The 13735-nt window shown below is 41.9% G+C and overlaps 1 protein-coding gene across 2 annotated transcripts in view; it reads right to left on the bottom strand.

Moving 5' to 3' along the window:
• Positions 1-2845: 2845 nt before the first annotated feature.
• LOC108670686 (synaptotagmin-like protein 4) overlaps positions 2846-13735 on the bottom strand; it is a 28866-nt gene continuing 17976 nt past the window's right edge. The window contains exons 2-7 of one of the 2 annotated variants that reach the window (XM_047881468.1): positions 13122-13303; positions 10128-10230; positions 7809-7970; positions 6888-7123; positions 5597-5808; positions 2846-4371 (exon numbers count right to left, since the gene is read on the bottom strand). In XM_047881468.1, the coding sequence (XP_047737424.1) occupies positions 4208-4371; positions 5597-5808; positions 6888-7123; positions 7809-7970; positions 10128-10230; positions 13122-13303 (1059 nt within the window). In that variant the 3' untranslated portion in view covers positions 2846-4207. Of the gene's footprint in view, positions 4375-5596; positions 5809-6887; positions 7124-7808; positions 7971-10127; positions 10231-13121; positions 13304-13735 lie in introns of both variants that reach the window. The other variant, XM_018158172.2, reaches the window with a different exon arrangement.

Genomic DNA, 13735 nt, shown 5'->3' with positions numbered 1-13735 from the left:
GCTCTGATCTAGCGGCGAGTCTAGAATCAGTGGCTCTGATCTAGCGGCGAGTCTAGAGTCAGTGGCTCTGATCTAGCGGCGAGTCTAGAGTCAGTGGCTCTGATCTAGCGGCGAGTCTAGAGTCAGTGGAGTGTTCAACCGAGCGTCACTCTCAAGATCTACCTAGAACAAAGTAGAGAACATAGAGTAACAAAACGACATTATAAACACCATCATCATAATTAACATCATTATAATTATCATAATCAACTCATACATTTATTATTAATAGACCAGAGTGACAAATATTTTCATGTGTATCATACATATTCACTGTATTGGGTTTTCCCCTCATGTAATGCATGCGAAGTTTCAATTGAACAAAAATTAAGCTTAACACTCGTCAGGGATAGTGACTTCACTATCCCAATACAAATATCTTCACAAATATGAGGAAAAAATGGAAGTTAAATTAAATGAAGTGCAGTGACTGCAGTCTGAGGGCGATATCACTCAGAGAAAAGTGTGATAATTTGTCCGAATAGTGATGAACTTTTTTGCATACTGACCAGGTTTGACCTGCCGGCTGAAAGACATAGCCTATCAGTCCTAAAAGAAGCTTCACTACTTGGACAATATTACACATATATTTTTATGCGGGATATACGAGAGCACGCAGTCTTTTCGATGCACTTCAGCCATCGCATGAACTGCTTCAGGTTAAAACATTAAAATAAAATTGACAATAAAAACAATAAAATAAATATTGACGATAGGCCCAGAAGCTCAAAGATGAAATATGTACAGGGGTTGGACAAAATAAGGGAAACACCCGACATTTTGACATCGTAATTTTTGAACATGTTATTAACAATGAAAACGTGACTTATTTTTATTGTTTAGTGTTGCTGCTAATTGATATTTTATTCTTGCACAAATAGTTTTAGTAAATTTTTGGGTCTATAACCTATAAAATGGCAAAACTTTCAGACTTTCAAAGAGGCCAAATTGTTGGTGCCCGTATGGCAGGTGCTAGTGTGACAGAAACTTCCCGAATGCTTGACGTTTCTAGAGGTACTGTCTCAAAAGTAATGACTGCTTTTGAAAGAAAAGGAAAACGTCCTCAGCAAAGTACAAGTCTGGGCGAAATTCGAAGTTGTCTGAGAGAGACCGTCGGTACCTAAATCGAATTGTGAGGGACAATCGAAAGACCACGGCTGTCACAACTACTGCAGACCTCATTGGACACCTACAGAACCCAGTCTCCATAAAGACTGTCCGCCGAGGGCTGCACAGATCTGGATTTTATGGAAGAGCTGCAATTAGAAAACCTCTTGTTTCAAATACAAATGCTTCAAAGCATTTAGAGTGGTGTAAAAACCTCCAGAATTGGTCCCTTGAGCAGTGAAAAAATGTGATTTCCTTTGACGAATCATCGTTTACCTTATTTTCAACCTCTGGCCGAGTTTACGTTCGGAGACAGCCAAAAGAGTATTTTAATTCCGACTGCCTCCTCCCAACCGTAAAACAAGGCGGGGGATCTGTGATGATCTAGGGTGTTATTTCTTGGAAATCTGGCGGACCAAAGATTTCTCTTCATGGAAGAATCAACAGCCGTGACTATTTAGGAATTTTGGAGGACCAAGTTCATCCAATGGTTCAAGAACTGTTTCCGAAGGGGAACGCCATCTTTCAAGATGATAATGCCCCGATCCATACAGCTGGAAATGTTAAAAAATGGAACGAAGAATATTCTAATGAAGTTTAGCATCTCATTTGGCTACCACAATCATCAGACATGAATATTATCGAGCATTTGTCATCGATTTTACAGATGCAAGTCAGTAGTCGATTCTCGCCGCATCGTCTTTAAAAGAGCTGTAAGGAATTTTAACTGAGGAATGGGTTAAAATTCCTTTGGAAACAATTTACAATTTGATTCAAATTCACAATTCATTTGAATTAATACCTCGGAGAATTGAGGTTGTAATTGCCGCAAAAGGTGGACCTACACTAAACTAAAATACATTTTGTGGATTTGTCGGTTGTTTCCCTTATTTTATCTAACTTCTGTACATTGTTCAGAGAAGCACAAAACATACAATATGTACACACACTAAGCGAAAGGTTCCGTGGGACAGTTAAATGCTGAATGATTACCTATACAAAAATATCAATGAAAGAGAAGATTTCTTAGAACAATTATGTTTGGAACATAACAATTTCGATGAATACGAACAATACCTGCACGTGGAAGTTGGTAGAAACAGGGAGGAAAGGTGATAAATACATGCAAGCAGATGAAAACAGGAAACGGAAAAAACGGAAAACGGAGAAGAAAAAATCACAAAGAAAACTCGACATTAAAAGAAGCTCTTCACAAGCAAAAATTTATGCTAGAATAAAAAATGTACGGCCTATACTGAGGCCCAGTCAAAACAAAGGGAATTGCGAGGGAAATACACGAGAAAATACAACAAGAAAATTGTAATGCAAATTACGATGATTAGGATGAGGTACATTAATATAATATACTTAAAATCGGGACTGAAGAAACATATTGTAGTTCCAATGGCAAGGTGACTGAGATCTTACATCTACACGCAGCACGCAGCACGCTGCTAGATACACGCAGCACGCAGTACGCTGCTAGATGTCTACACGCAGCACGCTGCTAGATGCCTACACGCAGCACGCAGCTAGATGTCTACACGCAGCACGCAGCTAGATGTCTACACGCAGCAGGCTGCTAGATGTCTACACGCAGCACGCAGCTAGATGTCTACACGCAGCACGCTGCACGCTGCTAGATGTCTACACGCAGCACACAGCACGCTGCTAGATTTCTCACGCAGCAGGCTGCTAGATGTCTACACGCAGCAGGCTGCTAGATGTCTACACGCAGCACGCTGCTAGATGTCTACACGCAGCACGCTGCTAGATGTCTACACGCAGCACGCCGCTAGATGTCTACACGCAGCACGCTGCTAGATGTCTACACGCAGCACGCTGCTAGATGTCTACACGCAGCACGCTGCACGCTGCTAGATGTCTACACGCAGCACACAGCACGCTGCTAGATTTCTACACGCAGCTAGATGTCTACACGCAGCACGCAGCTAGATGTCTACACGCAGCACGCTGCTAGATGTCTACACGCAGCACGCTGCTAGATGTCTACACGCAGCACGCAACAATATTTCACGCACGGCGCTATTTTTTCGCGTTTCATCTCATTTTCTAACTATACAAGAAAAATATTCGCAATACACCACACACGATCCAGCTGTATAAACAAAACATTGGCTCTAATACTTGTGTGAAATTTACATCTGGTAAAATAAAAGATTTTACCTTCACAGCTACTCCAAGAACTAACTATTTCTGGTATGAAAATATTTTTGAATATTATCTTTCTAGCTCACTAATTTTATTCTAGCTACTTTAGAGGCCAGTCACAGCGTCAGTTTTGAAACAAAGTTTAATTATAATGTTCAAAAAAACTTAAGAAAGAGGAATGCTTCGAGTAATGTACCTGAGCAATTTCTGTGCGTTCGAGAAATAAAATATTTTGTAAAATGTTAGATAAAATGGAAAATTGAAATAACATCATCGCTGATAAAAATTGTCGGGTTTACATTGAGTGTACATTAGAGATAATAGAGATCGCGGTATTTTGTCAGCCGGCAAAACTTGTGAAGTTGAAATATATCAAAAAATAAGATAAACAGCGACATGATATTTCTCATTTCTAAATCTGAATCTACACCATAGGTCAATTTTATAACCCGCTTCTCGAGTCCAAAACAGAGAATTCGTTAAAATTCAGATAAAATTTAATTCAGAAGCCTGTTCATCATTTATATAGCAAAGTATAGCTGAATAATATAGCACTCTAGTGCTAGTAACAATACTGGTATTAGCACCAGCAACGTTAGTTTAGTAACATTTATGCCCTCAGTCTTTAAATCAACTTGAAATATTCGTTCCATCCGCTCAGCTAATCGTGATCCCGAGATTTGTTCAAGTCTTAGTAACAAACTACATACATTGGTATGACTTTATCCACCTCTGCAGTGGACTAAATTCTAGAAATTTCTTTCGATCCATCTTGGTAATGGAGTAAAACCTGGAGACTTCACTCTACAAGTAGACGGGCCGGTCTATTGGCCGTTTCACTCTGTAGAGGTCTGCTACATGGGGTAGACGGGCCGGTCTATTGGACGTTTCACTCTGCAGAGGTCTGCTCCATGGGGTAGACGGGCCGGTCCATGTAGGTCCGGAGCAGCAAGGAGCTCTCGACCCAGAGGTCCGCCTTCTCCAGCATGTGCTGCCAAATACGGCGCTCGAAACCCGTCGCGTCCATCCACTCCGCGGGCCGTCCGAACGACAAGCCTGCGGACACGGGCACGGTAAATGGTACGTTAGACGGTACGTTAGTAGGTAAGGTAAATGGTACATGTTACATTAGACGGTACGTTAGGAGGTACCGGTACGTTAGTAGGTACGGTAAATAGTGCGGTAAGTTGTACGGCGAGTGGTACGTTTGGAGGCACGGTAAGGAGTAGGAGGAACGCTGTGATGTATGGCAAGGGGTATGAAAGTAGGCAGTGAAAATGTTAAAATCAGTTAAAATTAAGAAGTACCAATTTTAACAAAATCACGTTTCCAGGAAACGCGGACAAGGTTTCCAAGCGAACTGACCAAGTCCCAGGTTAACCCGCGTAAGGTTTCCTAGCGAACTGACCAAGTCCCAGGTTAACCCTCGTAAGGTTTCCAAGCGAACTGACCAAGTCCCAGCTTAACCCACGAAAAGTTTCCTAGCGAACTGACCAAGTCCCAGGTTAACCCGCGTAAGGTTATCAAGCGAATTGACCAAGTCCCAGGTTAACCCGCGTAAGGTTATCAAGCGAATTGACCAAGTCCCAGGTTAACCCGCGTAAGGTTTCCAAGCGAACTGACCAAATCCCAGCTTAACCCAAGAAAGGTTTCCAAGCGAACTGACCAAGTCCCAGGTTAACCCACGAAAGGTTTCCTAGCGAACTGACCAAGTCCCAGGTTAACCCACGAAATGCTTCCAAGCGAACTGACCAAGTCCCAGGTTAACCCACGAAAGGTTTCCAAGCGAACTGACCAAGTCCCAGGTTAATCCACGTAAGGTTTCCTAGCGAACTGACCAAGTCCCAGGTTAACCCACGAAAGGTTTCCAAGCGAACTGACCAAGTCCCAGGTTAACCCACGTAAGGTTATCAAGTAAACTGACCAAGTCCCAGGTTAACCCGCGTAAGGTTATCAAGTGAACTGACCAAGTCCCAGGTTAACCCGCGTAAGGTTTCCTAGCGAACTGACCAAGTCCCAGGTTAACCCGCGTAAGGTTTCCTAGCGAACTGACCAAGTCCCAGGTTAACCCGCGTAAGGTCTGTCTCTTATACACATCTAGATGTGTATAAGAGACAGGGTTAACCCACGTAAGGTTTCCTAGCGAACTGACCAAGTCCCAGGTTAACCCGCGTAAGGTTTCCTAGCGAACTGACCAAGTCCCAGGTTAACCCGCGTAAGGTTTCCTAGCGAACTGACCAAGTCCAAGCTTAACCCGCGTAAGGTTTCCAAGCGAACTGACCAAGTCCCAGGTTAAGGCGACATCCTCCGAGGAACTGGGACGGTCCCAGCCTGTCGTGGTCCCAGATGGCGAGTTCTAGGGACCGCTCGATGAGGTCCTGCAGACTGACGTCATCAAAGTGCATGGTGTGGTGCCAGCTCGGGTTGAGGGTCCGGCGACACACTGCGGTCTTCTGCTTGCTGCTGCGGCCCTTCTCCGGCATCAGCGTTCTGGGGCGTTAGCATCACTTTAGCATCGCAATTTAAATTATCATAATCGCTTAAACATCATCATTATCATTTAAACATCATCATTGTCATTTAAACAACATCATCATCATTAAAACTTCCATCAGTGAAGGACCTTCTCCGGCATCAGCGTTCTGGGGGCGTTAGGCATCACTTTAACATCGATATTTAAACTGACATCATCGTTTAAACATCATCATTGTCATTTAAACATCATCATCATCATTTAAACTTCCATCATTGAAGGACCTTCTCCGACATCAGTGTTCTGGGGGCGTTAGGTATCATTTTAACATCGATATTTAAAGTAACATCATCGTTTAAACTTCCATCATTAAAAACAAACAATCATTTAAAACTTCCGTCATCAAACAAACATAGTCATTTAAAGATATACATCTTCATACAAAAGATCCTCATTTCAAGAAACATTAATGTCAAGTTTTTCGAAATTTGATGGTAGTAATATCAGTTAGATACATCCACAGCTTACAGTGGGGTACGTACGGTGTATTTCCATTAGTACCTATACGTGAGGCGCTATTTAATTAGGATACACGAGGCTTAATTTCATTAGGATACGTGAGAGGTAATTTAAGTAGGATACGTGAGGCTAAATTTAATTAGGATATCTGATGCTTAATTTAATTAGGATACGTGAGACGCAATTTCATTAGGATACGCGAGGTGTATTTTCATTAGGATACGTAAGGGTTAATTTCATTAGGATACGTAAGGCGTAAGTTCATTGGGATACGTGAGGCTAAATTTAATTAGGATATCTGAGGCTTAATTTAATTAGGATACGTGAGGCTTAATTTAATTAGGATACGCGAGGCTTAATTTAATTAGGATACATGAGGGGTAATTTCATAAGGATACGTGAGGCTTAATTTAATTAGGATACATGAGGGGTAATTTCATAAGGATACGTGAGACGTAATTTCGTTAGGATATGCCAGGGTTAATTTCATTAGGATATACAAGGCGTAATTTCTACAAAATACAAACGACGAAACTCCAGTACAATACGTGCGGCGTAGGTTAAGTAAGATACGTACGCTTTACAGACAGGGTCGGCGGTGCCGTTAGGCTTGTTGCTCTGTAGGTTCTTGGCCTCTTTGATGAGGACATAGAGGCCTCCCTTGCTGCGCCTACCGCGTCTAGACCCGCCTAGGCCTACCGAGGACAGGCTCGTGCTGGACCCAGAGAGGTCAGGGGGTACGAACTTCAGGGCCACGATCACCTCCCCCCTTGACCCCCCTGTGATGGGGGGCAGCTCATCCACAGACTCAGACTGAAATGAATACGATGAATTGAATATTAATATGAATATTAATATTGAATATTATTATTGAATATTGTTAGTGAATATTGTTAGCGAATTTTAATTATTGAGTATTATTATAGAATATTATTATTGACTATTTTATAGAATATTACTTTTTAATTTTATTATTGACTATTATTATTGTATATTATTATTTTTCGTAAATTATTAATCTACGATGCTCGTGAATATATTTACATGAATAAACTAGAGTTCAAATCTACTGGATGTCCTGCAAGCGAAATTATAAATAATAAAATTCAATGTAAATGACCTAAAACAAAAGAGGGAAATAACAAGGGTAACGCTAAGGGAAATGGCGAATAAAGAAGCGAGAGAAGTTCGAAACCTCAGATCCCTATCATATTTCATGATAGCGTCAATTTATCTAACACTTAAACAAATAATTATGTTAATAAAGTTTTCACATTAGGATCAATTCGTAGTAATGTTTATTCATCAAGTTAAAAGTTTAGTAACGAAAATCCAGCGCCTCTCACAGCAGTGCAAAATATCATCACTTTTCACCAGCCACTCAACCTTTCTTCCCGGGATTGCCAATCACCCTCTCCAGCAGGGAGTGCCAGCTGTGCCACTCACCCTCTTCTGCAATGAGTACCTCGCGCCCCCTCCATCAGGAAGTGCCACTCACCCTCTCCTGCAATGAGTGCCACCGAGGGGCACCATCATCAAGTGCCACCTCAGTCATGGGCAGCAGCACCTCCCCTAGGAAGTCGTTGCGGCCGAACATGTCGGAGTGCCACACGGAGAGCCACAGCGTGCGCGATGCCATGCCACTCAGTGCCACAGGAAACTGTTGAATAGTTTAAATAGATATTATATAAAATAATAAATTCTACAACAAAAACTATGACTGCTGCATAGTACACGAGAGAATATATTCAGCGTGGCATGGAAAATAGTTCTCTGTTGAACAGATGCAAGAATAAACGTTCAACAAATATGGAAAGTGCAAGGTGATTCAGAGAAATTTCCTGTTTTATATTTCGCGCCAAACAGCCTGATGTTGCATGAAAAGGGCGGAGAGCATTTATATGAAAAAAAGGTCATGAAGTTTTGAGTCCCGCTTAGTTGGTTGCTACTATGCATTGGACAAGTGAGCAGCGTGCGTTTGCTGTCGAGGCGTACATTTCTAATCCATTCTCACTACTTAACGAGCATTCCGTACTTGGTTCCGTATTCATCCTTCAGGAGCCATACTTTCAAAACTCGCTAAGTGAACGTAAGTACTTACGCTCTATTTTCTTGTCTATGATTGGTGTATTTTGCTTGAAAGGCCGTCAATGATTGGCTGATGAACTTACGATCTCTTAATTTTTTTTTTTGAAAGTAAAGGCCCAGGTCGGTTTCCTGATCGGACACGCAAATGACTGACGCTTTATTTTGCCAAACCTTGCTGAAATGAATGTCCGGGATGTCTGGTCCAACAGGTTGGAGCCACGGCCCACACAGCGCGATGTTCAATGGATCTTCTGAGACAACATTTTGCCCCATCTTCTTGAGAGGTGACCTCTTTTGGCCACCCCGATCCCCCAATTTAGCTCCGTGTGATTTTTTATGGGGTTATCTTAAATGAATTGTTAACAATGACTGTCCAAGGACCCTATCATATTTGAAAAACAACACACGCCAAGCCATCGCCAACAAATACACGTCAATATGCTTCGGCGAGTTGAACACACAATGCTATTCCTACGTCAGTGTCCCGTCACTGCATCCATCCTTTGATTCACAATGCTATTCCTACGAAACTGTCACGTCTCTGCAACCATCCTTTGATGCACAATGCTATTCCTACGAAAATGTCTCGTCTCACAATGCTATTCCTACGACAAGGTCCCGTCTCTGCATCCATCCTTTGATTGCCATGGACCGTTTACGGCCACGGACCGTTGACGGCCACGGACCGTTTACAGCTACGGACCGTTTACGGCCACGGACCGTTTACGGCCACGGACCGTTTACAGCTACGGACCGTTTACGGCTACTGACCGTTTACGGCCACTGACCGTTTACGGCCACGGACCGTTTACGGCCACGGACCGTTTACGGCCACGGACCGTTTACAGCTACGGACCGTTTACGGCTACGGACCATTTACGGTGCGTTAGTGAACCATTCATTCAGAGAAATGAGGGGATCATTGTCCAAATTGCGATGCATGGTTGCTTATGTGAGGGTCATCCTGACAAAATGTGTTCCGGCAAAGGGCCGTACGTGATGCGGGTAAAATAGTGTGTCTCTATTTGGAAAATTTGTCACATTCATTTTTCTAAGTGTTGCTCAATCAAGAATGGCTTACCTTAAGGACCTCATCGAAGGTGGGGTTCAAGAGGGGTTCACATTAAGGACCTCATCGAAAGAGGGGTTCAAGGGGGTTCACTTTAAAGACCTCATCAAAGGTGGGGTTCAAGAGGGGTTCACATTAAGGACCTCATCGAAGGTGGGGTTCAAGAGGGTCTCACCTTAAGGACCTCATCGAAGGAGGGGTTCAAGGGGGTTCATTTTAAGGACCTCATCGAAGGTGGGGTTCAAGAGGGTCTCACCTTAAGGACCTCATCGAAGGTGGGGTTCAAGAGGGCTCACCTTAAGGGCCTCATCAAAGGTGGGGTTCAAGAGGGCTTACCTTAAGGACCTCATCGAAGGTCGGGTTCAATAGGGCTTACCTTAAGGACCTCATCGAAGGTGGGGTTCAAGAGGGCTTACCTTAAGGACCTCATCGAAGGTGGGGTTCAAGAGGGCTCACCTTAAGGACCTCATCAAAGGTGGGGTTCAAGAGGGCTTACCTTAAGGACTTCATCGAAGGTGGGGTTCAAGAGGGTCTCACCTTAAGGACCTCATCGAAGGTGGGGTTCAAGAGGGTCTCACCTTAAGGACCTCATCGAAAGTGGGGTTCAAGAGGGTCTTACCTTAAGGACCTCGTCAAAGGTGGGGTTCAAGAGGGTCTTACCTTAAGGACCTCATCGAAGGTGGGGTTCAAGGTGTGTTTCTTAACCTTAGTCTTGCGTTTTCCCGCCTTGGTTTTGTCTGGCAGCAGGTAAACCTTGACGTATCTGCCCACAAAATATGCAAATCAATAACAATTTGCATTATTATTTAATTATTATTATTTATTCCAGCTTTAAAAGGTAAGCACATCGAACACTACAATCATCACTTGAAACGAATATTGTTCAATTCAAATTTTGTTATTAATTACCTATTTTATATAATTACTAACTAGCATACAAAATATAATTGAATACGTGTTTTTAAACATTTGATTGTTTGTTTTTAGTCTAGTACAGCGAATACACGGAAATTTTACAGCGAAATACATCATGTCGAAACGTTACTGGGATCAGAATTTTCGCAGTAGTTGCATCGTTCGGTATTTTGAAGCTAGATATGGGGAGTCATAATTCATTACTACTAATAATTCATTATTCTATTGACAAATCGGTAGATTTTACTAACATAAAACGATTGAAATTAATATTTGAACCAAAACGCTAAAAGGGAACGGATTCGAACGGATTTTTCTCTAATTAACTTCATTCTAGTTTGAAAATATTAAGATAAATTTAGGAAAATTCCCTAATGAGGTTATAAAATTTGAGAAGTTATTCATTTTGTTTATTCGTTTACTTCAATTCGCTAACCAGCGTTAAACTAAGACGGTGTCAACATCACACCTCCTTATCATCACAGCGCGTAATCAGCGACCGGAGATGCAAGCTGGCGCGACAGCTCTCAGGCTAGCCTAATTAGGCCTTAAAGCTAGCCCTGAGGCTAGCCTAATTAGCCCCTAACGCTGGCCCTGAGGCTAGCCTGATCAGCCCTAAAGATAGCCCTGAGGCTAGCCTGATTAACCTTAAAGCTAGCCCTGAGGCTAGCCTTATTAGCCCTGAGGCTAGCTCAATTAGCCCTAAAGCTGGCCCTGAGGCTAGCCTAATTAGCCCTTAAAGCTGGCCCGGAGGCTAGCCTAATCAGCCCTAAAGCTGGCCCTGAGGCTAGCCTAATTAGCCCTAAAACTACCCCTGAGGCTAGCCTAATTAGCCCTAAAACTACCCCTGAGGCTAGCCTAATTAGCCCTAAAGCTGGCTCTGAGGCTAGCCTAATTAGGCCTAAAGCTAGCCCTGAGGCTAGCCTAATTAGGCCTAAAGCTGGCCCTGAGGCTAGCCTAATCAGCCCTAAAACTAGCCCCAAGGCTAGCCTGATTAGCCCAAAAGCTAGTATTAAGGCTAGCCTAATCAGCCCTATACAGCTGGCCCTGAGGCTAGCCTGATTAGTCATAAATCTAGCCCTGAGGCTAGCCTGATTAGCCGTAAATCTAGCCCTGAGGCTGGCCTAATTAGCCCTAAAGTTAGCCCTGAGGTTTGAATTTAGTGCTGAGGCTAGCCTAACTATCTCTGCACCTACACCTGAGGCTAGCCTAATTAGAGCAGCAGATAAATGCCAATTACTATTTATCTTTGTCTCGCTATTTACTCTTTCCTATGAGCACACCACGCAAAACCTTCGCTTGCAGGATTGCTGTATATTCACACAAAATATGCTTCACAAAAGAATCCTATCATCCGAGTCCTAATTTAAAAAATATAACACAGTACTCACTGCAGTGAGTGACAGAGAGCGCATTTTCTCGTCGACGAAAACGTGGTCACGGACGGACGGACGGACGGACGGACATGGCGAGCACAATAGTGCATTTTTTCCATAAATGAGAAAATGCGCTAAAAAGGACAAATTTGCACAAGTAATAATTTTCACAAGTACCACTGCGCATTTAAATTTAGTAGAATATTTATAGCAAAAAACTGTCCTACGAAAAAATCCCACATCTATTCTAAAAATTCAGCTCAAAGATCTCACGGACCCGATCGATAATATCAGAGCAAACACACATAAAATTTCAAAAACATTTTCGAAAACATCACAACCGATATCAACCAAATACCCTACACCCATAACAATATTCCAGCTTATATAATTAGTTTACTTACACCACCAGTTTAATAATAATTAACAATCAAAGAAATCACAAATTTACAATAGAATCTCATTAGACTGGTTAGAGATTCCATTGTAAATTTCATTAGAGTTTCCTTTGCGTTTCCATCTCATTAGCGTTTTCTTTGCGTTTAAATGTGTAATACTTCAGTTCACAGAACAGACCGCTAACATCACAATAAATATAAAAATGATACCCACATCCCGAACGATATTATAGCTTATATCACAAGTCTGTTTTATCTCCCGCTTACCAGGAATTTAAATGCAAATTTTCAATGAAAACATGGCAAACTTCATTTGCGGTCATTTTACTTAATATTTTTTTTTCAGTTCAGTCAACTCGCGCAGTAATAATATTTCTCAAATATAACATCACTAATATTTAATCTCAAATATCTGAAGCGTTAAACCGATAATACGAGTATCACAATAAATCTTAGCAAAATACAACTAAAAATATCCCAGCTGAGATAACTCACGGGCCAGATTCCGTACAATATTTTTATGACTCACGGGCCAGATTCCGTACAATATTTTTATGACTCACGGGCCAGATTCTGAACAATATTTTAATGACTCACGGGCCAGATTCCTCAGATTCCGTACAATATTTTAATGACTCACGGGCCAGATTCCGTAAAATATTTCAATGACTTACGGGTCAGATTCCGTACAATATTTTAATGACTCTTGGGCCAGATTCCGTACAAATAATAACTACAAAATAACAAAAAGATGTACAAAAGTAATAACAAAATAACTCACTACAAAAGACGTACAAAAATAATAACAAAATAACTCATTTGTCAGATTCAGTACAAATAATAATTACAAAACAACTAAAGGATATACAAAAAAATAACAAAATACTTCACTTGTCAGATTCACTACAAATAATAATTACAAAATAACCAAAAAGATGTACAATTACAATAACAAAAAGACTCACGGATCGGACCGCCCCCTCTTGCCATCCACAGCAGCGATGTCGCGGCACTGTAGGACGTGGCACTGCAGTGCCGCCTCCTTGTAGTTGTAGTCCAGTGCCAGCAGCACTTGGCCCTTCACGGCCACCGTCGTGTAGCCTCCGCCGCTGCCTGAGCATACGGACGGCAGACTTTCACTGCGACTCTGTAAAGAAATATTAATAAATTACATATTTTTATAGAGAAATTGTTATAATAAATACATTATTATTGTAAAGAAATAGTCCAGTGCCAGCAGCACTTGGCCCTTCACGGCCACCGTCGTGTAGCCTGCCCCGCTGCCTGAGCAAACGGATGGTAGACTTTCACTGCGACTCTGTAAAGAAATGGTAATAAATTAGTTGATTTTATAGAGAAATTGGTATAATAAATAAATTATTATTGTAAAGAAATAGTCCAGTGCCAGCAGCACTTGGCCCTTCACGGCCACTGTCGTGTAGCCTCCGCCGCTGCCTGAGCAAACCGACGGCAGGCTTTCACTGCGACTCTGTAAAGAAATATTAATAAATTACTTATTTTTATAGAAAAATTGTTATAATAAATACTTTGCTTTTACAGAGAAATTAAGTTAATTATT

The sequence above is a fragment of the Hyalella azteca genome, unplaced genomic scaffold (genome assembly GCF_000764305.2).
Source record: "Hyalella azteca isolate HAZT.00-mixed unplaced genomic scaffold, Hazt_2.0.2 contig8047, whole genome shotgun sequence".
Lineage (NCBI taxonomy): Eukaryota > Metazoa > Arthropoda > Malacostraca > Amphipoda > Hyalellidae > Hyalella > Hyalella azteca.
The sequence above is the reverse complement of the archived record's forward strand: the minus strand, read 5'-3'. Positions and strand labels throughout refer to the sequence as shown.